Source organism: Oculina patagonica, chromosome 5, assembly GCF_052425735.1.
Source record: "Oculina patagonica isolate OP01 chromosome 5, crgOcupat, whole genome shotgun sequence".
Lineage (NCBI taxonomy): Eukaryota > Metazoa > Cnidaria > Anthozoa > Scleractinia > Oculinidae > Oculina > Oculina patagonica.
In genome coordinates, this window is record NC_135762.1 from 5724451 (window position 1) to 5752012 (window position 27562).

At 39.7% G+C, this 27562-nt stretch overlaps 2 protein-coding genes across 3 annotated transcripts; one reads left to right on the forward strand and one right to left on the reverse strand.

Moving 5' to 3' along the window:
* Positions 1 to 3085: 3085 nt before the first annotated feature.
* LOC144653848 (coiled-coil domain-containing protein 22 homolog) lies at positions 3086 to 16629 on the forward strand. The gene is made up of 18 exons (XM_078513954.1): positions 3086 to 3174; positions 4224 to 4395; positions 4968 to 5100; positions 5590 to 5723; positions 7356 to 7440; positions 8973 to 9142; positions 10101 to 10230; positions 10942 to 11015; positions 12075 to 12143; positions 12819 to 12938; positions 13085 to 13204; positions 13303 to 13419; positions 14013 to 14114; positions 14241 to 14348; positions 14457 to 14552; positions 15430 to 15489; positions 15933 to 16007; positions 16437 to 16629. The coding sequence occupies exons 1-18, from the start codon at positions 3125 to 3127 to the stop codon at positions 16551 to 16553; spliced, it is 1932 nt and encodes a 643-aa protein (XP_078370080.1). The 5' UTR covers positions 3086 to 3124; the 3' UTR covers positions 16554 to 16629.
* Positions 16630 to 17389: 760 nt separating this feature from the next.
* On the reverse strand, positions 17390 to 27177 carry LOC144653866 (proton-coupled amino acid transporter 1-like). Of its 2 annotated transcripts, none has more exons than XM_078513984.1 (10): positions 27020 to 27177; positions 25265 to 25467; positions 24382 to 24472; positions 23340 to 23428; positions 22673 to 22756; positions 21822 to 21906; positions 20760 to 21020; positions 19675 to 19841; positions 18584 to 18753; positions 17390 to 18106 (listed from the first exon to the last, which is right to left on the reverse strand). In XM_078513984.1, the coding sequence occupies exons 1-10, from the start codon at positions 27056 to 27058 to the stop codon at positions 17850 to 17852; spliced, it is 1446 nt and encodes a 481-aa protein (XP_078370110.1). In that variant the 5' UTR covers positions 27059 to 27177; the 3' UTR covers positions 17390 to 17849. The 2 variants fall into 2 exon arrangements, with proteins under 2 accessions (XP_078370110.1, XP_078370111.1); XM_078513985.1 differs by lacking the exon at positions 27020 to 27177 and adding an exon at positions 25609 to 25727.
* Between the last annotated feature and the right edge of the window lie 385 nt (positions 27178 to 27562).

Consider the following 27562-nt stretch of genomic DNA (forward strand, 5'->3'; position numbering starts at 1 on the left):
GAGTAGTAAACCAAGTAGGGTTGTTTTACATATAATCTTATTTTAAATTTCATTTCCTGACTTGCCGCAAAACGACAGCCGAACCGGCGCATTTGAACAACCTCTCTTTCTCCCTCTCAATGCTCAATTTGGGCTCATAATGCTGAATGATATCGAATGGAGAAAAGAATACGATTTGGATTGTATGGCGAAAACTATATTAATTTTGTTCGGGGAAACAAATTAAGAACAGGCAATGTTTTGGTCAGGGAGCTTCTGGCACACATTGAGAAGGACACAAAAAAGTTTTAGTACATGAACAAACGAGGAAAAAATGAATCGACTTCACGTAATTTGGCAGGCCTTATCGAGACGCACTTAGCGGCCATTTATAAATGATATTTTTAATTTTTTTTCTCGTTTCAATAACGATGAAAAAGTAAAAGTGCTAAACCTTAAAACTCTAAGATCATTTTTACTTACCAGTCTTCGATGGTGCTCATGTAAAGAATATCAAAGTCGCTTTGACCGGAACTTATTTAACAAATAAAGAAGCCAGGGCCACGTGTTAAATTGTCATAAAAACACGACAAGACATAAGAACTCGAAAGAAATTATATCCATAACTACAGCTCGTGCATGGGTTGTACGTTTTTCAAGTGCTCTCCAAAAACCGGAGTGTTTTATGACGGTACAAATTGCATGGCCTGGATCTCTTTTATCTTCTAAACCAATCAGAGCGTATGCAGAATAAAAATGTCATTAACCGATTGAAATGAAGACACATATCAACATATCAACCTAGTAAAAGGCCCAGCTCACCACGAGTCTCTCGTAGCTCAGTTGGTTGGAGCGCCCAACCAGTATCTGTGAGGCCATGGATTCGATTCCCGTCGGGGACTCAGAATTTTTCTTTGCCCCATGCTCGTGTCATTGTTGAAAAAATTCATCTTCATTATTTATCACCAAGCTTAAAATTTACTTCTTTATTATTTACTACACACTTGTTGATTTCGACATTGCTGATCCTAGCAGTATGCAGGACGCGTGTCACATCGTCTGGGAGGCCATGGGTTCGATTCCCGTTAGGGACTCATAATTTCTTTGTCCCATGCTCGTGTCATTGTTGAAAAAATTCATCTTCATTATTTATCACCGAGCTTAAAATTTACATCTTCATTATTTACTATACACTTATTGATTTCGACATTGCTGTTCCTAGCAGTATGCAGGACGCGTGTCACGTATCAACCTAGTAAAAGGCCCAGCTCACCACGAGTCTCTCGTAGCTCTGTTGGTTAGAGCGCCCAACCGGTATCTGGGAGGCCATGGGTTCGATTCCCGTCGGGGACTCAGAATTCAGGCGCAATTTATGGAATTATTTTGTGTGCTGCATGAAAATGACAAGAAAACGTCCTGTACTAAGTCTATGCCACTGATGTCTTTTACGTATATGAAAGGGGCACCTTTTGTTAGTAAAAGGTATACGAAAGGGGTACAATTTCTGTCAAAATGGTATATGAAAGGGTAATGGGTTAGAGCTCGGGGCGAAGCCTCCCCGTATAAAACTCTTTTGGGGTCCCAGGCTGATTGACCGCCAGTCCGCCAGCATGCCTGCTAAGTTGAGTTGAGTTCAACTTCGCAGGCACACCGGCGTCTGTGGGTGTAAAAAATGATTCATATCGCCATACTAAGTAAGTAAAGTAACGGTGCACCGCATAGACCTTTTCGCCGTGAAATGCGCCATGTTGAAAATGGGAAAAAACGAGTCGCAAATTACAAAGTTTATACAATGTATAGGAATTTCAGGGATTTCGATGTCAAACAACTTTCATAAAATTGAATTTCTGCGTTATTTACGAGTCGTAGACTTACGATATTTGGTAATTGATTTTACTGATGCAATTTAAGGATCAGTGGCCTGGGTAGGAAATCTGTAATCTCGTTTTCAGCTTTCCATACATTTGTCCGCAGACAACGTCGCCATTTTACAGGCAGGTGTATGAGAAAAAATAAACGCGATTACAGGTTTGCCACCCAGGCACAGCCCCCACATTTTATAAGTAAAATCATTTACCTAATATCTTTAAGATTCATAAATAACGCAGAAATTCAATTTTATGAAAGTTAGTTGACATCGAAATCCCTGTAATAACCCTACAAACTCTGTATTTCGCTCCATTTGTAAAATGGCGGATTTCACAGCGAAAAAGGTCTGTTCGCACCGTTGCTTACTGTGATACTTAAACACACTGAGGAAAACTCCTTAACAGGATTTAAAAAACCCTCAGATAGCCCGGAAAGACCAGAAAGACCCAGAAACTCGTAAAGGGTTTATAGGTTTAATTCTGCAAATACTGATAGAAAAATGTCTAGATTAAAGAGAAGTAGACACTTGACTCAAATAGTTAACGAAGATAAAATGCAAGGCTGATTAAACGGTATGGTAGTATATTTAAATTCCAATATTTCGGAAGGCACGGTGGTCCTTGCAAATTTACCCCATTCTCGTCCCCATAGCCCTTTCGTTTCTCTTAGCCGGCTGGGCCTTGGCACGAGAAAACGGAGGTGAGATTTTTATGAGGTTTCTCCATTTGGTGTATATAGGACACGAATATATAACCAAAAAAAGAAGGGCTCTGGGGAAACTAGCCTGCGAGCAGGCTCTCCATTTGGGGGCAACGTGTATATTGAACTCTTCGAGCGCCGAAGGCGCGATCCCGCGAGTGTCGAAGGCGCGAGTGCGTGGGCGAAGCGGGCCCGCCTTCGGCACTCGCTGGATCGCGCCTTCGGCGCTCGAGCAGTTCAATATTCACGTTGCCCCCAAATAGAGAGCCTGCTCGCAGGCTATGGGGAAACAGGATTTCCAGTCCTAGATTCTAGGACTTGGGGTCTTCGTGTATGCAGTCATGGCGTTTCAAAAGAATGTATGAGAGAGTTGTTACGTTTTCTACTTTCGTTTAGAAATTTTTTGTTCCAAACAGCCAATCAAAAAAATCGAATTAATTTAAAAATCCTATGTCCTCAGAGCTAGAGTCCTACGTTTTCTATGCATGAATTTACGCTTGACTTATAGGAGACTGGGGAAGAACGATCCAAGACTAGAGCCCAAGCCTCCCGGTCAGTGTCTTGCGATCGATCCAAGATGGAAGAAGTAGACAATATTATCATTCACACTTTCCGACAGATCGGCTGGTGAGTATTCAATAAACATCGTCTTATATCATCGTGCTAGTTATAATCCAACAATAGAATATCTTTTTTGGTTGAAACTCTTTAAAATGGGAGTACTGTATCCATATTTTACTGGGAATAAGGTTTGTAATTCGATCTCTGGAGACCTTAAATTGACTTGACACTGTATATTCGACGCCCCCTTTACTTGCAAATGCTGTTAAATTGTGTGATTAATGATTTGAAATTGTGTCAGACGTGTTTTAATACAAAACAGGATTTGTTTTGTAGAAATAAATTGGTTTCATCTAATAATATGATCCCAACCAAAAATCTCAAGAAATCCCTTTCCACAACCAATTCATTGCATCTTGGTTCATTCATAATGATTAGCAGTGATTTCTTTGGCTTAAGGCCAAATAATTGCGAATAATCAGTGTCAACAGTGTCCCTGATTAGTAGGCTTCATTGGGTACTATAAGATTTTGACACTTAAATAAAGTTTATCATAATGATGAGGAGGCTTTGCTTTGGCTTGTGGAAGGAGGTGGAAGGAATTGACATGCAGTTTTTTAGGCCTGGCCAAACAGAGACACAAGTAGAATCAAGTTTTCAACTTGCATCCACTTGCGTTCCCATTTGGCCAGGAATTGCATGCACCTGCGTTGACAAGTTTGCAATGACTTGCGTCCTCTTTGGTCCGGATCCAATTTGCATGCAAGTCAACGCCAGTTTTTCTCCATTTGGCCACCCAACGCAAATTAACGCAGGTTTTGCTGTTTACTACAAGTACTTAATTTCTGCATGCACAGTAGCATTAAAATGGCTCTTTTGACAACTTCTGTGCACTTGTGAGTAAACTTGCGATACTTGGCCAGCCAACGCAAGGTTGTACGCAAGTTCAACTTGCGTTTTCCTGCATCCACTTGTGTTACCGTTTGGCCAGGGCTTTATTCACCACCAGGAGGTACTGCAAGGATGATGATGGCGATAAATCACTGGAAATCAGCTCTTTTCATAAATCCATGTGCCTAGCTACTTGATGATCAGGCTCTATTTTCTCCCAACAGTGACATCTCTGAAGATGTTTCAAGCTTAAGAGAGTTCACCACGGCCATGATAGTGGCAGCGACATCCAAATGCCTTCGTATGATCAAGGATGATCTCCAGATACCATCAGTGCTGCCTGCTAGCATGTCTTCAAAGTTTCGACTTGGGACCACCTTAGCTACTGCTTGTCAGGTGTGTGCGGAAATATCTTCTAACTGCAAATGACCACTTTAGACATTTTTTTCTCATTAGAGTCTGACATATTTTAGTGGTGCACTGTGATGAGTTATTGGTAGATCTAGGAGAGGAGGCTAGAACCCTGACCCTCCCCTCTTTGACGAAAGATATAAAAACAGAACTTTTGTTCCCTTCCCCCCACACTGAGGGTCCCCAAAACTCTTTCAAAATTCAATCACATAAAAATGGGCTTTTTCATTTGTCATGAACAATAACCAAAATTGAAATAATGAGTATATGTCACATTCAGGCAAAATAGTAGGCTCTTCCGGTACAATTAAACACTGGAAGTAAAAAACAAGATTGGGTGCCCAAACTAGTGTACCTTAGTCGTGGCCATATAAAGCTGAAAGTCAGTGCAAGTCCTGTTGAAACTTGTATCCACCTGCCACTCTGTTTGGCTCAAAACATTCCGAATACTGCAATGATTGCCTGTAATATAAGATGTCATGCATCCGATATTCCTCTTAATAACGTCAATTATTGATGTTATTGATTGACTGTCAGTTATCTGTTTTTCTCTGTAGGAAGTTGGTTATCGTGGTGAGATAGGATATCAAACCTTTCTTTATTCCAATGAAGCTGAGATCAGAAAGTTGTTCATGTTTTTAGTGGAGAATCTTCCTAAAGAGAGTTCAGAATCAGCTAGTGAACCTTTAGGTAAGTTTAACTGCAAATCTAGTGAACACGGAGGCTGACTTTCTACTTCAAGTATCTCACCCAGGTAAAACTGAGCTCTGAATAAATAAAAGTTAACTCCTTGCATCTTAAATATAGGCTTTTCCCTCCCCGCAAAAAAACCTCTCAGGCTCAATTCACTTCCTCCCCCACCGCCCCAAAATGGCAAAACTTTATGGCCCCTGTTGGAGACTGGGCCCAAGTTGTTTTGATTGACAGATTGTTATGTAACAAGACTTGTTATGGTGCAATCGCCATGTGATGTGAGACTAGTGATATTTTCTTTCTCGTATGTTGCCATGATGGAATTCAAAACGCGAGGCATCAAACCCTTTTAATGTGATGTGATTTATTCAATTTTGTTGTAAAATATTTTGGAGGCTTCCCGACAACTCAACACAAATACCAAAATGGCCAATTTATCCCAAAAAATCTCCGCCACAGCTGTTTTTTTTTTCTCTCCATTCACAGGCTCATCTGTGATGCTGCACAGACGAATATCAGCTGAGTTGTCCAAGAGAATGAAAAGGCCCTGGACACCTTCATTTTGCAAGAAGGACAGCACTGGCTGGAGTGGAACCAAGCCACGAGCCTGGCACAAAGAGGTGTGTGTTTATTCCTTACTGCAGATTAGCTGCAGAAACTCACAACATATACCAAGTAAATAATAAAGATGGTAAATTTTAAGCTTGGTGATAAATAATGAAGATGAATTTTTCAACAATGACGCAAGCATGGGACAAAGAAAGTTGATCCTAGCAGTATACAGGACGCGTGTCACATATCAACCTAGTAAAAGGCCCAGCTCACCACGAGTCTCTCGTAGCTCAGTTGGTTGGAGCGCCCAACCGGTATCTAGGAGGCCATGGGTTTGATTCCCGTCGGGGACTCAGAGTTTTTCTTTGTCCTATGCTCGTGTCATTGTTGAAAAATTCATCTTGAGTTCATTAACATTTATACCTACTTGTCATCGTCATCAGTTTCTTCTCCCTGTGTTGGAGTAAGGTGGGATTGCATACTAGTCTTATCCTAAAGCCTGGGCTTAACCATCAAACATTTTTGTCCAGCATCATGTTGGAAGAGCATGTTTGACTGTTTAGCCACCTCTCTCAACATTGTATTTTAAGGTCGCGGGGGATACCTGTGCATGAATAAATTCATGAGGCGAAATTTTGTTTGTCCTGCATCTTTTAAAAGGCTAATATTTCGGTTGTTATGGGTGCGATTAAGCTCAAATTTTACAGCGACCTAAAGAAATGATGAAAGATTATGACTATTATCTTTTATATGGTGGATTATACTTAACGGCGGTGATATAGCCTCGTAAGTGACAAATTACGAGATACATGATTTGGTGGCAGAGTTTACGGATCGACTATGAGACAGCACACTGTGATCTTGGCAAAAACTGATCAGTCAATATCTCTAGTGTGTCATAACAGAAGCGGATTTTTTAATTTTAAGTTTGCTAGGAAGTTATGATGGTTTAAATGCGAAAATTTGAATTTAATGCCTTCTACCTCTTTTTAAAAGCGCTCTTTTAAAATTCCGCTTCTGTTATGACACACTACAGTATTCCTAGTTTAACTCTCTGCAGTGGCAGGTCATGAAGTTCTGTATCCGCGCTGAATTCTCTGCCACAAAATTGTCGGAAAAGTCCAAACTTTGAGATTTCCGAAGGTGTCCCGACCAAAACACGATTTCCAAAGGAGAGATGTAATTATGGTAATATTAATAATTATATTCCATGCTTTAATTGTAAGAACAATGCGTTTCAAAAAAGACACGATTGTTTATGAATATTGTGATTACTCTTCCTACAATCTATATAAATTCCTAAAGCTAAGTGTTGCTGTAAATTGGTTAAAATTCCTTAGCTTAAGAGTTCTAACACTTTTCTTTGTTTTAGATTATTCAAGGAAAAAGGAGAATTTTTTAAGATCCATACGTCAATTTTGAGTAAACATTTTGTTCACAATCCGTGCTACACGCGAACACATCAAATCACGTGCACGCGCTCATATTTTTTTCCAGTCATAAATATCTCGTAAAGTTGTCGATGTCAGTCGTTGTACGTCGTGCATACGCTTTAAATAAATGCATAATGATGAGCATAAGGTGTCCCCCGCGACCTTAAATGGTTTCACATGTTTGATCTAGATCAGACATTTTCATCCAAAATTTTGCTTCACAAAAGATAATAAATTAATTAAAAACATGTATAAAATCTTTTACAGGGAGCCAGATCTCTCAGACGATTTCATGCATGTCCTTTGAGGGTACCAGAAGGTCTTGGAGATTTTACCAAGAAGATACCTAAAGGTAATCTTTCAGTTCCTGATAAAATTCTGAATTCAAAATAATATTGGCATTACATTAATATTTGTTAATAATATTATTTATTATGACCTCACTGTTCAAAAACTCATCTTTTAATACCGGGGTAATTCATTAAGAAAATACAAAGGAAATTAATGTTACTTTAATTAGTGTCTTTACATCTGATAAAGACATGGCTAAATGTTATGTCCAGTTTTCTTGGCCAAAATAACCCAAAATCTTGATATCAGTGCAAGAATGAAAAGATCTACATCAGAGGTTTTTAAAGGTGTTCAATAATCTCGCAGTTCATGCTTTATCAAGTCTAAAACACTTAGCTGTGCCTTGTGTTTTAAACTTAGCACTTCAGCCTGCTTGTTTATTAAACATTACCAGTACTGGTATGTAATGAAGGATAATGGAGTGTCTGATTTCTGTGTTTTTGGTCACTACTTTTTCACATGAGAAGTTTCTACTGTTTCTTGTACAAGATTTGGTAGTTAGATCAGCAATATTTGGTGCCTTTTAACTGTTCTCTATTGGTTGTTAAGTTTGTGCCTTGTTCCAGGTGCTGAAAGTGACAATAATAGGCGATTTGCATGATGACATCATTTGACTACAACTACCAGAATCCTTCGCTTTTTCTTTTTATCATTCTAATTAGAGCAATTGTTTGTCAAACCCCACTGCAGATTCAAAATTTAAATAACAAAAGAAAGGCGAAATGAATTCTGGTGGTTGTAGTCAAATGACGACATCGTGCAAATGTGCTATTACAGTAGAATCCTGATTTCTCGAACCTCCGGGGGGAAACAAAATCGCTTCAAGTAATTGAGAGGTTCGGGAATGGGGGGTAAAATTACAGAGAAGTACTATCCAAGGGAAACAAAAATTGTTTCAAGAAATCTGGAGTTTCGAGAAACCAAGGGTTCAAGAAATCGGGTTTCTACTGTACTAGCTAGGGCACATAGCGGTTTGTGGCCTGAAACAGTGCAGTGGTGGCAACACGCGCCGGAAACAGCAGGAAATGCCACTGATTTTCGAGCTTGGTTCTCTCAGACCGAGCGGACTGAATATTAATTTCAGTTTTATTTGACTGATCCTGTGCATATCAACAACATGCGCCGTACATTTCATTTGTACATCAATCCATAATTAATCGACTGTGTAAATTTCGCACGTGCTCGTATTGCACGTGCTAGCCATTTGTTTTTCGTATGGCACAACTCGCTTTTTAACATCGGCATTTTTACATTACACTGAAGAAGGGCTCTGCCCGAAACGTCTGTAAATATTAATTTTTTGACACTGAGTACACTTAAAAGATTTTTTTCTCGAATTTTTATAGCTAGGGCACAGTTCTTTAAGGGTGGATAACACTATCCACCAGATCAGATTTAAATTGCGATCTATTTTCCAAGTGGACAAAACATACTACAATGTCCACTGGATAGCGATTTACCTGGTGGATAGTGTTTTTTATCCTTTGAACAACCAAGGCCAGTGTTGTTGATGTTTTATTATCTTTCTGTTAGAATTAAAGACGTACTACAGCAATTCATTGCCATTCATTACAAGTCAGCCATCTTCCCGTCAAGATGTGCCAGCATCCGTGCTGGAAGCTAATGCCATAGCTGTCACTCTGGCTAATGAGTGGGAAAATGAGTGGAACCAGAGTGGACTAGCATCGCGACTGTCTAAAGAGGTAAGTGATGGACTCCAAAGTAAAGGAAAAAGGCAGCCTTGAGCCAAGTGGCGCATACTGCCGGAGCTTATCCCAGTTTCGATAGCATGAGCAGCTAGGAATATTTCTACTCCCCCCTGGATGGGATGCTAGTCCATCACAGGGTACTCCCCCAGCATTATTTTGCTGGTACCCATTTATACACCTGGGTGGAGAGAGGCACTATGATACCCAAGAACACAACGCAGTGACCCTGGCCAGGGCTCAAACCTGTAATGTTAGACCACTGCACCTCCCTGTTAGGCTAGAAGATAACTGTAAATTCAAAAGATACCACCACCACCCCCAGAAAATAAGTCTCACTCCCACCCCAACCCCCCCCCAAAAAAAAAGTCTTAGATGCAACATTCCTTCTGAAAATATGCTCTCCTGAATATAAGCCCATTATGTTACTTTACCTATTATAAGCCCCTATTGGAGCTTTCTTGTATATTATTACATTGTCAGAGAATGCTCAATGACTTGTAAATTACGTTTGTTTTGATATGTTTAGAGAGTTCTACCATGCAGTATTCTTGCATGCATCAAAAAAAATTTTCAGACACAGTATACATCCCATGCAAATAGGAACCCAAATATTTTTTTAAACATAATTTCTATCCAAAAGCCCCCCCCCCCCCCTCCACTCCCACCCCTATACATAAACCATCCTCTAAAATAAGCCCACCTGAAAGAGCTTATTGTTTTGGGATTTTATGGGATCTGGACTGGACTGGATTTCGTGACAAGAAGATGTCAGTGGATGATGAGCCAAACAATTAAATAAATCTGGCCTAAAAAATCCAAAAAGGTTTTGTGTATTTACCAAGACTTTTAAATGCCTTGCTGGAAATATTCCGGTCTCCAAAACCTAAGAGATTTATTTAAAAATTTTCTGTTACTACTTGACTAAATGCCCTGTATTGATAAAATGTTTTAGGAATACCTTGCTCAGAAGAGGGAACGTTTGGAGAAGAAAATCAAACAGCACTTGCAGAGTGAGCTGCAGAGAGCTAATCTGAATGCTGCTGCAAATGCCGACCTAAGTGACATTGTGTCATCTCTGTCAGGTAGGCTTACTGTTAACCATAAGCCCCAAAATCTCTATCAGTGATTAATAACTGAATAACATCATAGGCATGTAATGCATACAGAGGGTATAGCTGTGCATAGCTTTGCACATGTTTCATGTCTTTATAACAAATTTAGTAGGTCTACAGGTGCTAAGAATGTAGACCTGATCATCTCAAGGCAAATGTTTTGATTAAAATCTTTACTCTTCCAAGGTCCAAATCAAAATGACTGGTATTAAACTTAAAAAGAGTTTAAAATAATGTTCATCTGAAAGTCTGAAGTGAAATTGCAGAGATGCTAGATTCACACACACACAGTAAATGGATTGGAACAATAGATTATAAGCTGGAAGGGATTTGCTCTATGACCCCCCCCCCCCCCCACCCCTCTGGAAATTCCAATTTAGCTTCATACATTGCTTTAAAGTTTTGGGTCTTTGTGACCCCCTCTGCCCCGGAATTTCCAATCCCTTCTGTGGGTGGAGTATGGATATTTTCTGGAACCACACAATGTATGTAAAGGTGTTGCTGATAGGCATAAAAAAGAGTGGCAAACTGATTGTGCCTTGTTTGTATTTGTTGTCTGTGGCTTCTGCAGTGGTGAAACATTATTTTGTAAAGCTGTTTAATATGCCTGCCTCAAATTTAAACTTAAATTCATTTAGTTGTAAAATTTCATGTGTGTTTTGTTAAACTTTTTAATGACAGACAGGGCATCAGGAACCGGTGCACCATCCAAGGGATCCAGGTTTACTCGCACTGAACAACTTCAGTTTGCGCAAGTAAGATTACTATCTATCCTGCTTGTAAACTGTTTTTTTTTTGGCTTTATCATAGAATCACAATTTAAGTGAATTAGCCATACATGTATAAATGGTTCAAGAAGTGTTTTTCTTTTATTGCTTTGAAGACAAGCAGTTTGGGTTCATATTTAAGTGGTCTCAATTGGTTGGGTGTCAAGGGGGTACATTAACACTCCACCTGGACACCTACATGTACCTTTAAATGCTCTTGTTGTAAGAATTTTTGGTAGGATGCAGGAAACACCTCTGTTCTAGGGACAAAGAGGAAATAATAGTGTACAAAACAATGTGTTTGACTTAGCAAAAAAAAAAAGATTGTTGCTTATTTAGTATTTTGAGGCAAAATTTCCTCCGTTAGCTATTGTGAGGCCACAAGTCTATTTTCAACAAGGACACTAATTATTTTTGTCATACATGCACCTTATTACATGAAATTTTCGCGACACGTTAATTTCGCGAATTTCGCGATTGAAAAAAAAAATCGCGAAGTGAAAGTGACGCGAACAATAAGTGTCGCGAACATAACATGACGCAAAAATTTTAAAAGGGACTCGCATTTCACATTATGTCAATAATCAAGAAAGAATAAGTTTAGTACCACTGAAGAAAGGAATGTTGTGTTCAATTGACTCGAGAACAATAATATTTATTATTAATTCACCTACAAGCACGAACTTATTGTGGTCATTGTGAGAACTGCTCTGTTGTTACGGTTGACATTTAGCCTCGCCGTTGTGTTTTTTGTTAATTTTGGCGTTATATTGTTCCTTTGATAAAGTCGTTTTATTTAATTCAAGGACATGTTAAATAGTATTGCCAAGGAAATGTAAATTTGTTTTACTCAAAAACGCGAAATATAAGTGATTAAAAATACAAAACTTTCGCAAAATCGCGAAATTTAAGTGTCGCAAAATATGCGCACCTCAAAATCGCGAAATTAACGTGTAGCGAAAATTTCATGTAATAAGGTAGTTGCCTGATGATCACTTTTGGTGAGTAGCAAACAATGTTAAATTTATATGATTTCTTTCTCGTCAGGATGAACAAAAAGCTGCTGCCATGGTGGGACTAAGCGAGGAAGGACCTCCTAAAGTGGACACTGAAGAGGTGCGACTGATGTCAGATCACTCTGTGTTTTGTTTCTTGGGAATCCTTAAGCATAAGTGCCCCTGCTGATGAGAGCATCCTTATGGGAAAGGGTCCTAATGAAAGTGACCCTGCTGAGAGGGGCTTTACATCATGAACACCTCGCATTTTATTTCAAAATTTAAGCTCCTATAAGATAAACAATCAATAGGCAAAGTTTGATAAAAATCTCAGTGCAGGTTCTATTTCAGTGGAATAACCTTAAGCTAATCTGTTATCAGTGTTAACTAAATCAATTCTAATTCCCTTAAAAAGGAATTGTAAAATGTGATTTTTAAATGCGCTGGAAAAATTGCACAGCCAAACAACGATTAGTTTGATCTTGAGCCTGATTGGTGGACAAGATAAAATCATTGCTTTGATTGGTTGAAACGTTTTAAGCACAACCAGCTACAAAGTTGTGAAAAACGCGGGGAAATTGCATAGCCAAGAACCATTGGTTTGATCTTGAAGGTGATTGGTGGAGGGGATAGCATCTTTGCTGTGATTGCTTAGATGGTTTTGGGTACAACAGCTACAAATCTCAGAAAATAATTTAACCATATCAAGCCCTAGATCTAATAATTGTTTTGAACATACATAGCATTTGAAATCCATTCTACCATAAATAAATAATTGTGTATTTTGTTTGAGTAGGAGATGAGGAAAAAGAGAGAGGAAGAACTAGAAGCGCTTCAGTCTAAACTCGGCGAGCTGAATGCTTCCATTGAACACAATGAAGTGGAAATAAAAAAATCGCAGGCTGGTATTCAACAGGTCAGTGACCGATTGATTAAAGTAAAATAGTTTACAATGTTTATCTCCTCAGCGGAAGAGCTTTACATAAACCCAAATTTGTAAACTTGCAACTATTTTTTGGTCTCATGTGCAACTCTTTATCGTAAAAACATTTTTAATTTCAGACCAACGAACAAATCTCCAGCCAGAAGACCAAGAACTCAGAGCAGGAGGAGGTTTACAAAGTGAAGAAAAGAACGATTGACTTGCTTCCTGATGCGGAAAATAACATCGCTAAACTGCAGGTGATTGAACGAAATACTTGAAGGAGTAGTTGAGAAGTAATTTACAAGTCACAAAATTTTTGGTATAAATCATTGATATGAGTTCTTTCTTTTTCCAGAGTGTTGTGGATGCGAGTGCCCAGCGACTCGTGAACTTAGCTCAGCAATGGGAGAAACACAGAGCTCCTTTGATTGATCAATACAGAGACCTGAAACAGCTCAACGCCAACAGAGTGGTTAGTATATATATCTTTTCTTTTTTCCTAGGATATTTTCTTAGAAGTGCGAGACTTACTTGGAAACCTCTTGGGTATTTACGGCGTACCCAGAAAACATTGCGTTATACAGTGCCAATTTTCGTAAAATCCGATTCGTGTGTGCTATGATAAAATAAGTAATGTTTTGCGATACGCAAAATTACCTTCGAATTGATAAAAAAAACTTAAAATAAAAGTATCCTAACAGAAAAACACCAGAGAGGTGCAAATTAACCAAAAAGGAACAAGGATGGTTAGGATTGTAGACTGCAAAACAGTCGTTTTTTCCTTAAAGTCGTTGGAAAAAGCGCTTATCGAAGCCGCGAAGCGCCGAACGTTGAGGCATGAAGCGGCGATCGTCACGCGAGCCTCGCTTTCCCCAGTCTCACTCACAGTTTTGACATTGGCTCCAGACCTCTCGCTCTCGTTCGAAGACCGAGCGCGTTCGCAAAAGATCGATTACGAACAACAAAATTGAAAAGTTATAGTACGCCTGCTGTTTTTGCCAGTTGATCGATTATTTGTATTTGCTTCAAATTGATGTTTTGTTGTTGTTGTTGTTTGCTTTTCAGTCCGAGGCTCAGAAGCAGCTGGAGGAGATAAAATCTCTCAGAGAAAAAATGAAGGAAGTGGCAGATGAAGCCAGAGGGAAAGAGGACATTTATAAACAACTGGTAATTAATGCGTGTTCACGATATCTGAGTCTTGGGGCTTGCTCATTTCATTTAATACCGAGCTTAAAATTAACTGTCTTTCATTATTTCAGTACCTTTCGCATGTCTTCATATGTCTTTTTTCAGGTTGTTGAGTATGAGACCATGAGCAAAGATGTGAACAGGTCAGCGTACACCCGTCGTATCCTGGAAATTGTAGGAAACATCAAAAAACAGAAAGAGGAAATCAACAAGGTACACTGCAGTCCGGTACAGCCGTTCTCATCTTGAAACGTTTTAACTGTGTTTCTTCCCACTGAGTCCTTTTGTTTCTCTTCAAGTTGTCTTCATTTCATCCTGTAGATTCTTATCGACACCAAAGATGTTCAAAAGGAAATCAATCAGTTATCAGGGAAGCTGGACCGAACATTTGCCGTCACTGATGAACTTATATTTAGGGTTTGTACATAGAGCGGTTTTCAATTGAGTGTCGAAAGTAATTCGCGTTTGCATTGATTGGTTTAAAACCATCGCGCCACTTTCTCAGCCAATCAGAAGTAAAACCAAAACCAATCGTGACTCGCTCGCGCACGTTTTCCCGCGCTTCGTGCCGGCTACATGTACTTGCTTCGAGGTTTGATTGGTTTTCTGGATTGTCTGTGTTATTTGTGATTGGCTAGAGTGATTACTTTGGTTTTGGTTTTACGACACTCAATTGAAAACTGCTCTATTCCAAAGTTTTGCTTCAGTTGAAAATTTAATTCTGTTGTAGTCGCTTTGTTTGTTGTTTTCTTAAATTGATTTGATTGTTTATACTTGTTCAAGTGGAGTTTATTCCATCAATCTGATTCCAAAAAAAAAAAAATAAAAACAAGGCTGCGACTTTGGGGGAAATGGAGAATCCTTAGACGTGCTCGAGCTGTCACGCTAATAATAATTAAATAATAATAATAATAATTAATGACTTATATTGCGCTATTATCAACTAGTTTAAAACAAAGTTTTCAATCGCGCATTACAAGTGTATGAAAAAACAAAAAATTGCAAAAATATAAAAAAATCTATCTAATTCTACCATTTAATATCAGTCAATTTACAAGGACACATTCCAAAATACTAGTGTCAAAACGTATACACCATAAATAGTTTATAATAGTTAATCGTTAATTAATCGCTTATCGTACCCAGTACGAAATTAGCTGTCACGCAATATTGTGGTGTAAGAACTTTCAACGTCACAACCTAAAAGAGCGCTGCGAGGATGAGAAAAAATAATTAAAAGTAAAAGTTAGTTCAAGGCTGATTTAGTTTTTCCAACGTTTATTTCCTCTTGCAGGATGCGAAGAAAGACGAGTCTTGTCGCAAAGCTTATAAATACCTGGCCAGCCTTCACGAGGTACGAAAATGCCTTACATCTCTTGTAGCATGAGTTTGAGAAACTGATTCAAATACACGGAATTCAACAATAGTAGTTTAATTTTGTGCAGCAACATTCGACAAATGACAGGAACCCATTAGGGCGTGAGGATGACTAACGATGACGAGGATGGAAATGGATTTCATTATGGACAAACTTCAGAGAGGTTGAGAGAGTTACGTTTTTACAGTTGACCCAATTGTTTGATTTTTTTTACCAAGTCTTGTTTCAAGACGGAAAAAGTTGGGAAATATGCCAGGGAATATTTGGTTTGGAGAAATTACTCGGTAACCGTGCAGATTTGAAATACAGTGAAGTTTTTTTTATTTCATTTGCAAAACCCATGGTCCGAATGAGTAGAAAATGGCGGTAGGTGTTGTGTTATTATGGCCCGCATTCCTAATAAATTTGTCGTATTTCAGAACTGTAAAGAGCTGATTGCTTCAGTGGAGGAGACGGGATTGATAGTGAGAGAAATACGAGACTTGGAGGATCAGGTATATATGGCAATGCTTTGTTATGTAAGAAAACATTTAACTGGTACACTGTAGTAAAGGAAAAAAAACATTTCTTTAAGAAAGCGCCGGTGCGGGGAATGGTCTCTTTCTTTTCGCAAAGCTAACTGTCACATCACGTGATCATTTACCACACCAGGTTGTACATTATGAGGAAGAATCCATGTACATATCACTAGTATTTTTATCTCGTTTTGCTGTGGTTCAAAGTTCGACATCACATTTTGCCAAAGTTTACTATCCATTAGGTATTATTTCATTCCGAAGAACCTTACGGTTAGATTCCTTTAGATTCAGATTTAGATTCTCCCCAGTCCTTGCTCTCTTACTGCATTGATTGCCCGGATGTAGGTTACCGCTGGGATATCGCTGGCGCTAATTAACGAATTTTCCACGTTACTTTTATTGCAGATTGAAATGGAAAGCCAGAAAAACACTGCTACTAACTTGGAACGAATCTCAGGGGACTACAAACAGATGAAAGAAGAGAATAACGCTCTGGCGAAGAAACTAAAAGCAGCCAAATAAGAGAACAGAAAATTATTTTATACAAATAGATATTTTTTAAACGAATTATGCCTCACTGAATAAAAAATTGATTGAACGTTGGTTTTTGTTATCTGGGACACTTTGTTGTTAGAAATGCTACTTATGAATCCACTGTGACGTCAAATCGACGCACGTTTTGAAATGTGAATTATTGAAAAAAAGTCATTTACGAGTTACCTGTTACCTCGGTTTCAAGCCCTGTTGCACAACACTTATATGGAAACGAGCATATAAAACCGTGACCGTGCATATAAAACTTATTCACCAGGACTTGTTTTAAACCAACGGAAAGAGCCATCTCTGAAATGGCCTACTGGGTTAGTCAGTTCGCAGGTGAACGCATGTCGCAAAAAAGTCATTTTAAGCTGTCTTATTGGGCTAAAGCGAACAACAATACCAACTTGTGTCGAGCGACTTTAGTAATCAGAACCTGGGGCGCCTGCTATTTAGCCAAGCTTCCGAGTGCCAATCCCTATTCTGAAATTAAATGAATAATATTTTGAGAAACTCTTCTTTGCCCGTGCCTTATATATGGTGGCTGAAAGGAAAATTCCGATGCTTTTACCAACTCTCCAAGTTCTAAAATAGGCGCTCTCCACACAAAAAGGTCTCCAGAGTTCTAATTGAAACGTGCTTATTTGGACATTTCTTGCCTTCCTAACAGACCTTTCCTGTACAGGTACTCAATCTCGGACTGAACTTGAACAGTACTTGAGTTTAAACAAGTTTAAGTTTTCATCAGTCTCAAAAAATACAGTTAATCAAACGGTCTTGGTAACTATCAGGAAAAAACGCCACTAAACAAGTAAAGGCATAATTTTTTTATTAATTTTGCTAATATTTATGTACAGAAGACAATTCGTCCTGCATTGGACCTGAGCGTCATTATTCGATTAAACACAAGGTGTGTCATGGCGTATTTAGGTCATTGTACGAGTCACAAATTATCATTTTAATTGTTTTATAATTTGTATTTAACATTTGTTTCACTGTTTGATCAGTCCTTGTATTTATTTTTATACCACACGCCTTTGTGGTTAAAACAGGTGATAAAACCTCTTTCAAATAAATTAAATTGCTCATCTCGGCTCAAAGTCTCGAGCTTATCCCGAAGCCTACGAACATTTTCCGAAGTTTAATCCGAGCTACGAGCCTTCCTCGATCGGTAACCCGCCGATCTCAACATGCATGCTCTCTAATCCTCTTTAGTTTTGCACGTACAGCATTTTTGAGCAGGCTTCTATGATCCTCTTGACTTGGATATCAGTTCAATATTTAATTTTCTCCTTTTTCATATCGTTCAATAATGCGCGCCACCGAAGTGTATGTGCCGAACATGAACATTAACACACCCATCACCATAATCACGCCATCTTTAAAGAAGGTAAACAATGGCACGCGACCGTCACCTTCTGAAGCCAGAGTGAGGATGTGAATGAAGATTGGAAAGATAATGGCTAGAGCTGTACAGCTTACGGAGCCGACCAGCGAGATGAAATTATCCAGCTGGGGAATACTGACCGCCATGATGCCTGCAGTGAAACAAACACAAGTCACTGATTTGTGAAGGATGGTTTAATTTTATACAATTTGTTCCAATCGCTCCGATCGTCTCAAATCATTTTGAAGCGATTTGGAATATCGAGACAATTTTCGGGGTTTCCTTATAATCGCATGAGTCGATGTTTTCAAGTGTGACTAATCGGTTCGGGCCTGGGTCCGACTTCATTTTGGCGGGAGTCGGCCGAAGAAACAGCAGTGAATTCTAGGATAACCCGGATTCAGATCGCCACGATGGCCCCAGTTTCCTAGGGGTTGGCTTACAGTAACTCACTTATGACCCTTAATAATTGTCTGGATAGAAGTGGTTCAAGTCGATCCCTGTATTCGATAACCCTCGTTTTCTATAAGCGATAGTTAATTCGGCTGCGTCTCGTTAACAATTCGCTCATAGAAAACGCGGGCTCGTAGTGTCTATCTGTTAATTAAACAAAAAGAATTGCGCTTACACGTGAAAATAACAGTCGCTGCTCTGATTCCGTAGTCAGCCATGACGTGATATTCCTCAGGCACGCGCTTGAGGATCGGTGGCTGGATTATCAACATAGGCACGTAAAACTGAAGGAAATACGTCAAAAATATGCACGTGGAAAACAGCAGCTTTACTCCTGAGTAGATTCTAAAACAGAGAAGAAAGGCACTAGTAAATTGGTCTCAAAGGCATGCACATCATTAAGATGAGCTCACTTATGGCGAACAATCCTTAAATGTAAGATTTATGATTTTAATTCGCTGTAATGTAATAAGCCTCTTTCATGATCTGGGTGTCAATTTATTGGAGTTTTGTAGAGTAGGCCGGACAAACGAGGGAACAGAGAGGACTTATTAACAGAGAACATGGGCCAAGAAAAGAGTCTCACAACAGGGGACTCAGTATTGAGGGGCCGCAAGGGGGTTTCTCGTGAAACGTGATTGTACGTTTTTATTTTCCGTGATCTGTGATTATAAAATAATATTGTCCGTGAACTGTGAATGACATACTTGTTGTGACACGTGAAAGCAAAAAATAAGGTTGTGTAATCGTAATATTTGACTAGAATTCAGCACTTTCTCCGTAAAAACCAACCTGCTGTGCAAGGAAGATTACTTTTGGACACAATTTGCGTGATGGCTAAATATTTAAGAACAGGTAGTCAGTCATTTTTGCAAAATCGTCCTTGCAAGACTAAAAACACTTCGATATGGAGGCTTAAATGCACAAGACTTCCTCGTCTATGTTATTTTCCGTGAAACGTGATTTACCATTTTTAATAGTCGTGAACTGTGCGCATGACCCCCCCTTACCGCCCCTCAGTATTATCCGAGAGAAGGGCGACAAAAACGAACCGAATAAGGGGTTAGGGATGGTTTTATCGAGGTGTTTTGAAAGATTGGAACATTGATGCCTTCCTAGAGGGAAGCCTCGACATCATTTAATTTGCAGTGTCATCTCCAGGTTTCTTAAGAGAAAACGTGGATAACGTAGCAACAAACTTTTAGTATATATAGCTTAATCACCCTTACAAGTTTTGTCAGTCTAAACATTTGAGTTCTCACTCACCCTTCATCAGGAAGGTTCAGTGTTATACTGCCCTTACATTCGTCTTGACAAAACAGGTATCCCAGAATTCCTATTAGCGCAAACAGCAGTGTGACGACTCCCATGCCAAAGCTAATAACTAAGCGATAGTCTTGCGGTCTGGCCATCTTATTTTCAATTGGCAAAACCTTAAAAATAACAAGAAGCATCAGACTTTGGTAATCGTTAGTTATAAGTTATTGGTGGTTCTGGACGAAAAAACAGTTTCTTTACAACTGAAGCCAAAGATGTTGGTTTCCGCACAATTTTCGAGCAATACAGGCAAAAATAAAGTTACCAAAAAGACCTCTTAGCATGGCAACAGTTTTAGTACAGCTAACAAAAACCTGCCAAAAATTTAGCACTCAAGCTGACCCCGCGAGAGAAAAATGGATTTGAAGTTGTCTTTATTTCAGTTAAAACGGACGTCTTGCGCCAGTTCAAAACAAAATGGCGCGCGTTTAATACATTTTTTCGAGGTTTGACTTTAATTTTCTCGAGAATGCTTTAGAATTTAATTGCGGGGTCACTAAGACAAATGAATTTCGATGAGATCTTTTAAATAGTATACAAAATGTTGCCGTGCAATGAGTAGATTTTTGGTACTTAATTTTCGCACTCATTGCTCGAACTTTCAGCGGAATCCGTCTTTAAAAGCTTTCGACAAGCGATAGTATTAGTGTTTGAAAATTGAGCGGTGCGTTAAATTGTCGTCAGCTGTAAAATTTCCGTAGCCGTTCGAAGTCGAGCAACTTAATTAGTACGCGGGACTTGTACTTCAAAATGTAAATGTGAGACTGTCTGTCTTTTTGTCTGTCTGTCGGTCTGTCTGCCTGTCTAATCGTTTGTCTGTCTGTCTGTCTGTCTGTCTGTCTGACGGTCTGTCTGTCTGTCTGTCTGTCTGTCTGTCTGCCTGTCTAACGTTCTGTTGGTCTGTCTGCCTGTCTGTCTGCCTGCCTGCCTGTCTGTCGGTCTACAGTTTCTTTTAACTTTTTAGCTTAGCCAGCGGGGGTTACGATCATCAGTCAGTACTTGGCCCGCCAGAAGCCTAATGACGCCATACATACCACTCCAATTCCTTCAAAAGCATACATGGTGATTCCATAGAATACGGGAAAGTTCGACCATCCAGCAAAAGCTGGTAATTTATCCGTGTGATGAATGTTCCTGACCAGGTACTGGAAAATGATTACCAGCGACAGAGCGCAGCAGATATTGGCCGCGATGGAGAACGGGACCAAGGTACGAAGATCCCGAATGAAGGACAAGAGAATTATTGGCAGAAGTATAATTGCCATCCATGCTTGGACATCAAGGGAGTTAGAGACCTACGGGAAAGGAAACAGTTCATTTGCGAGTAAAGGTAAAGTCTACGTTCGGGCCTAGTGACCCATTAGGCCGGAGCTTATCCCGGTTTATGTAACATTAAGCGACTAGGAGTATTTCCACTCCTCCCAGGATGGGATGCTAGCCCATCGCAGGGTTAATGATAATCAATTTATATAGCGCATTTTCCATATGTAAATGTTCAAATGCGCTGTACACATACTGTAATTTACTACACAAAGGCCAGACCACACCACCGGGAACTTCGTGCCCTACTCTTTGGGAATAGTGTGTGGGTTCTTTAACGTCCCCTAGACTGAAGATACAGGAGACGGGGCCTACGGTTTATCGTCCTTTTCCGAGAAGACTAGAATGTCTAACCATTTGCAAATGTAATTACTAAGGCAGCACATTCTCCTCAGTTATTTTAAGACCCTGAGTGTTGGTCCGGTCTGGGGTTCGAACCCACGACCTCCCGCACGGCAGTCCGGCGCTCTACCAACTGTGCTAACCAGGCGGCGGTTAGCTAACCAGGGTTACCCCCCCCCCCCCCTGCAGTAAATTCGCCGGTACCCATTTATACACCTGGGTGAAGAGAAACACTATGAGGGTAAAGTGTCTTACCCAAGAGCACAACGCAGTGACTCCGGCCAGTGCTCGAGCCCGGACCGTTCGATCTGGAGTCCCGGCAGTACGCTAACCTTTAGGTCGCCGCGCCTCCCAAGTACATTTGTTGCGTGAACGTCAAGTGTTACGTGCATGGAAAGAAAAACGAAATAGCAAAGAAACCTTTTTAGACGTACCTGTTGAAGGTTGTTGGCGATAAACACAAAATACACGCTGCAGAAACCCAGCTGGGATAAACACAGAAAGATGTTGACGATGAGTCTGAAATAGATAGAAAACGAAACACGTCAAAACTTGCCTCTAGCTCGGGGAGAAATTTAATTGTGCTTTTGTAAACCACTTTTAATTAGTATTTCATTGTCTTCGTCCCCAAAAGGGGAACCTTTTTCAGGCTGTAGGTATATAAAAGGAAAGGGATTTCACGAGTTGGACTGTACAAAAATAAGGGAAAAATTTTAGGGGAACTGTCATCTGGGTATTTAAAGTAACATGAAACAAAAGAGGCATTGTTTCATCAGGATATCCAAACACTGAGAAAAGAGTTGAAAATACGACGCGCAGCGGACTGAGTAGTTTTGACGAAATTCGAGGTGTTTGGATAGCCGATGAAACACTGTCTCGAGTGTTTGATATATCTTCTCAATCGAAACAAAACCTAAGGAGTAAACGGAGAAATAAATCGTAAAAATCTATGCTAATTAAGACCGGGTATCCAAACCTCCTTCACGGTTGTGATTTTCTTTGTTTTATCTTGATGAATTATTAATGAGTTTGAGAAAGGACCGTAATTTCCTGATCAAACCCATTGAACGGTCGATTCATTTACCATTTTAAGGGTCATCCAAGCGACAAATTAAGAAATGGTATCCGTTCTGTAGGTATGTGAAGAGGTACCATTTTCAGTGTAGAAGGTATATGAAAGGGTTACCTGTCAAAAATGGTATAAAAAAGGGTAAGCGTTTTGACCTCGGAGCTGTGCCCTGTATAAAAAATGTTTGAGTATCCCATCATTGGTCGCCATTATTACCTTCCCAGGTGTGCCCTCTTAGGATAGTAACGTCTAATACACTCCTCGGTGACTTCTCCATAGCCCAGTGCAATCTCTCCAGTTCTTTAATAAACAGAATAACACAAGAAAAAGAGTTGCTTGAAATCATACTCTAGTGTTGTTAAGAGGTAAAGAAGATAAAATGGTAAAGCCTGCTGACAAGCCAAGTAGCACATCAGGCCAGAGCTTATCCTGGATTTTGCAGCACTAAGCGACTAGGAGTATTTCTACCTCCCCCCCACCCCCCCCCCCGGATGGGACTCTAGTCCATCGCAGGGTTCAGCCCCCATCATTAAATTCGCCGGTAACCATTTTTACACCTGGGTGGGGAGAGGCATATTATAGGCATTATTAGTCCAGTCCCTGAACTCTCTCTACCACGCACCATTTATAGGGGTTGAACCCAGTCGCGCAAAGAGAGAGACTCTCTCTTCGCGCGTCTGGGTTCAGCCCCTATAAAAGGCGCGCGGAAGAGAGAGTTCAGGGACTGGACAAAGGCATTATAGAGTAAAGTTTCTTGCCCAAAAACACAACACAGTGTCCCGGCCCGGGCTCAAACTCGGTCCGCTCGATCCGGAGTCCAGCGCACTAACCATTAGGCCACCGCGCCTCTCAAGTGTTATTAACAGAGTTCCGTCAAACTTACCTTTGACACAGGACGTTACTACATTCCACCAACAGATGCATACAGTGAATTGTTACAGCTGCGACTACTAACAGCGCCAGCGGACCCATCTGCAAGACAGCAAAGAAATAAGATTGATCATAAACAGCCTTGTCATAACGTTCGAAAAAGCATACACTGATCGCTTTTGAGAAAGGGAAAACAGTACAGCGCGATTCACTGTAATGTAAATTAACGACTGATATAACGTTGTTTGTGCGCGTTTTACGCCACAAGCAGTCATGACTCGGGGGAGTGGGGGCTACTCAATTTCTTTTATACGGGCAGGCTTACCCTTCCATATACCATTTTTGACAGAAAAGGTCACCCTTTCGTATATACTTTCGATAGAAAATTGTACCCCTCTCACATACCTACAGAAGGGTTACTACATCTCTTTTCTCAATTTTTCACTTGAATACCCCTAAAAATACTTAAATGAATCGACTGTTTGGTGGGTCTCTTCGAGATATTTTAAAGGCCCTTTTATATACCTAAATGACAGTTCTCCCTACTCTTTTGTACACTCCTACTCGTGAAATCCCTACCCTTGTATATACCTATAGATTGAAAAAAGGTACTCCTTTCGGGCTGAGCCTCCCCGTTTAGTCCACTATGGGGAATACTCCCCAGCAATCATGTAAAACAGTATTTAAATTTTTGTTTTAGCTTTAGAGCAGTTTTCAATTGAGTGTCGTAAAACCAAAACCAATGTAATTACTTCGGCCAATCACAAAAGACACGGACAATCCAGTGAACCAATCAAAACTCGAAGCAAATACATGTAACTGGCACGAAGCGCGGGAAAACGTGCGCGAGCGAGTCACGATTGGTTTTGGTTTTAGTTCTGATTGGCTGAGAAAGTGGCGCGAGATTTTAAAGCCAATCACTGAGCGTAGTAATTCAAAACCAAAGCAAACGCAATTTACTTTCGACACTCAAGTGAAAACCGCTCTAACTGATGATTTGTAACCAACCGTGTGTATAAATAAAAATTCGGACTTGACTTGACAGAAGCACTTACCACAATCCCGGCATGCATCATGGCCTCAGGTAATCCCAGCATGCCTGTGCCGACATTTCCCCTCCAAAGATGCATCAATGTCTGCACATTACTATATATGGAGACAGCGCGGGTAAGAACGTCAGTCCAAAAATATCATTTGCATGTTCGGGAAAGCGACAGCAATAAAGGAAAAATGTTTGAAAAATTTCACAATTTCGACAAGGCAGTGATATTATTTCTCCAAAACATATCGAAGGGCCGCAGCCAAGATGATTCACGATAGAAAACTATTCAAACATTCTCTGAAGACTACCTACAAATTTTTAACCCGAAGTATGTTACTTGAAAAAATCAATGGAAAGGTATACTTATTTGACTTGTTTGATTAGCTATCAGTAAAATAAGAGGTAAAATGTTAAAATTCGCCACAATTTAGAGACTAAAAACCGGCTAATTCACATATGAACCAATTAAATGCCCTAGCCGGAAACGAGTCTCCCCGTAGCGAAGCTAGCTTAGAGAACTTAATTAAAATTCTCACAAGAATAAAGACCAAAACTGCCTGAAACTTTCACTGATTTCCTCCGGCCAGCCTGAAATTCCTCCATGAATTGAATACTGAGACAAGTTTCTTTTTATTAGTGCGAATTCAATTTTAAAAGTTAACTATTGCAAGCTTGTTCCAGCAACGCATCCTGTCGAATTATACCCCAAATACAGGCGGGCAAGTATGAAAAACTAAAGAAAACAAAGTAAAAACAATAGAATTAATTTTCGGCTATTTCAATCATGTTTATGGACCACATGGAATGACGGAAAGTTCTCCTACTTCGGTTGAAAAACAAACTTATTTATCCTTAAGCTTATGATCGCAGTTACCAAGTAATGAATTTTAACTTACGTTGTGGTGTTTTCAAGATGTTGCCTTTTCTCTGCGGTAGATTCTGAAGAATTGGCGCTACCTGTTGTAGCGCTGTACGATTTATCTTCGTCTTCTCCACCGACCAGATGAGAACTCTCATTTGCTTCCACATCAGCCGAATCCTTCGCTCTCGAGGTTTGCGCATCTTGACCGATGGATGGTCCCTGGCTTGATTCTTGATGCTAGATAAAATTACGACAGAAATTTTCAAGAATGTGAATGTTAAAGGATTATAAATGCTTCTGTCATTCTGCATTGTTAAATGGTTTTGGCGCGCCGGTTCCTGTATATTTTCCAGTCGCTGTTCATACTAAGAAATTTACCTTTAAATAACAATTTGCCATCTCTTCACTGTTACGACATCATTTTTCTAGATCTGCTTGATAAGAGAAAAATCTTCCTTGTACTAAGACAAATGTGCAAATAGCAAGATGGGAAGCTGTGCGCCAGGCATAAAATGCGTTAATTATTACAAAGAATATTATCATAATGACTGTTCACGAGACTTCACTGGATAATTATTCCGCTCAGTTAGGACCGACTGGCATTATATATAAGCAATGGACCATGCAATGAGACATAAGCGGATTAGAATATGGCCACACTTACTAAGACACATTGTAAGCCAGTTTCTAAGTCCCCAAACTGCACACGCAAAAAACCCTGATGATCCGACCGTCCCCTCCCCCACCCCCACACCACCACGAATTTAGCTCCAAAGGAAGGCATACTTCTACTGGTTTTAAGACCGCTACTGAAGATCTTGTATTGCATTTTGCGCCGTTTCTATGCTCCGGATCAGAGACATCTGACGACAACAGATAATTAAAAAAAAAATGTGTTTAAAACGAAAAGAAGTTTCATAGTGTGACTCATTCTAACTTCCATTTAGTGTATTATTTGAAATGATTGAATCGCCAAAGTCAGCGCTTTTCACGACCGGAGCAGTCCGGAATTATGACAACCGTTTGATCTTTTCAATTCACGATCATGAATCGAGCTAAAGGCATAAATTATGCTATGTTTCAGCTTTTAACATAAATTATTTTGCTATTCTGTTCACCTTGAAGCCAGGTTCAACGCTTGACTCACTCGGGAAAATAATTCAGTAATCTCGTTCGGCTCAGCCTGCAGACACGTTCGGCTCGCGTAAAAAGTTCCGTATTTACCTCACGTATCCAGGTTATGCCTAGTACTATTGCATAAAATAATCTGAAATTAAACAACCCACATTTTTTTTGGAAAATGCCGAATATTTAAATGAGGAATCTTTCCCCGAGGCAGGTGAAGGCAAAGTGTGTTCGTATGTTTAAAAACAAAATTTTTGCGAATTGTATATACTGTCATTACCCAGGACAAAATCGAAGTTTTTCTTATAAGTAATTGAGAACTAGTAATAATGTAGCAACTTGCTAATTCAATTTTCAATTTGAAATTGCATTTGAGCCCTCCATCTTAAGTATGCAGCCAAAATTCGACACACAGTCGCTCTGATCCTTATTTCTTTTTTCGCCCGAAATAAAAAGATTAAAAAGCTAGTTGGGGCGGTATATATTCGTTCCTTGAGACCAGAAAAATATTCGTATAGAAGAGGATTTTTGACTTGAATCAGGAATACCCGGCGAATCATTTACAACCGAACACATCTGCCTATAACTAAATCAAAATTGAAATAATACCGTGATTATTTAGGGCGCGGAAAATCCCTGCAATAAAAATAAGTGAAATATTTACCAAGACTAGCGGTATTTTCTCCTCGTTCATAGCCGCCATCCTTCAGTTCCTTGAAAAGCTAAGCTGCCGCTGTTTAAATTCGATTCTGAGCTAAGGAACATCTACCACACGTGACGATGAAAGACTTTGATGAAATTAGTCGAATAAACTCGACTCATTTGCATGCGTTGATCCAAGAGTTTTATTATTTATGATTTGAAAGGAAGATAGCAGGAATGAATAATTTTGCATTCAGGTTGACCAATGGGATCTTTCGTCAACAATCGTTCCGAGCAGAAGCAAGCAAATTATGTCGCGAATAGTAGAAAATAGCAATTTAACTTTTACATTGCAAAAACAGCCCGAGCTCTTTTATGCGCGTGAAGACAAAAAGTGATGTCTTGTATAATAGTCACCGGTCCCGTTGACGATTGTAGATAACAAGAGGCGATTGAAACAAAGGCATCGCATCATAATTTTTATTTCCTTTTCTCATTTAAATTAAGGAAAACCCAATGAACGTAAAACATAAAAAGTATTATTTGAAGAATTCTGGTGCTGAAA

What these genes read in the sequence shown, in the direction of transcription:
- LOC144653848 (XM_078513954.1), top strand. Translation starts at nt 3,125, where the DNA reads ATGGAAGAAGTAGACAATATTATCATTCACACTTTCCGACAGATCGGC. An exon ending in CCTTAGCTACTGCTTGTCAG is followed by an intron (nt 4,396 to 4,967) that starts GTGTGTGCGGAA and finishes TTTTCTCTGTAG; the next exon opens with GAAGTTGGTTATCGTGGTGA. An exon ending in CTGATGAACTTATATTTAGG is followed by an intron (nt 14,553 to 15,429) that starts GTTTGTACATAG and finishes TTCCTCTTGCAG; the next exon opens with GATGCGAAGAAAGACGAGTC.
- LOC144653866 (XM_078513984.1), bottom strand. Translation starts at nt 27,058, where the DNA reads ATGGCGGCTATGAACGAGGAGAAAATACCGCTAGTCTTG. An exon ending in AAGAGGGCACACCTGGGAAG is followed by an intron (nt 21,907 to 22,672) that starts GTAATAATGGCG and finishes TATCTATTTCAG; the next exon opens with ACTCATCGTCAACATCTTTC. An exon ending in AGCGACTGTTATTTTCACGT is followed by an intron (nt 18,107 to 18,583) that starts GTAAGCGCAATT and finishes GTTTCACTGCAG; the next exon opens with GCATCATGGCGGTCAGTATT.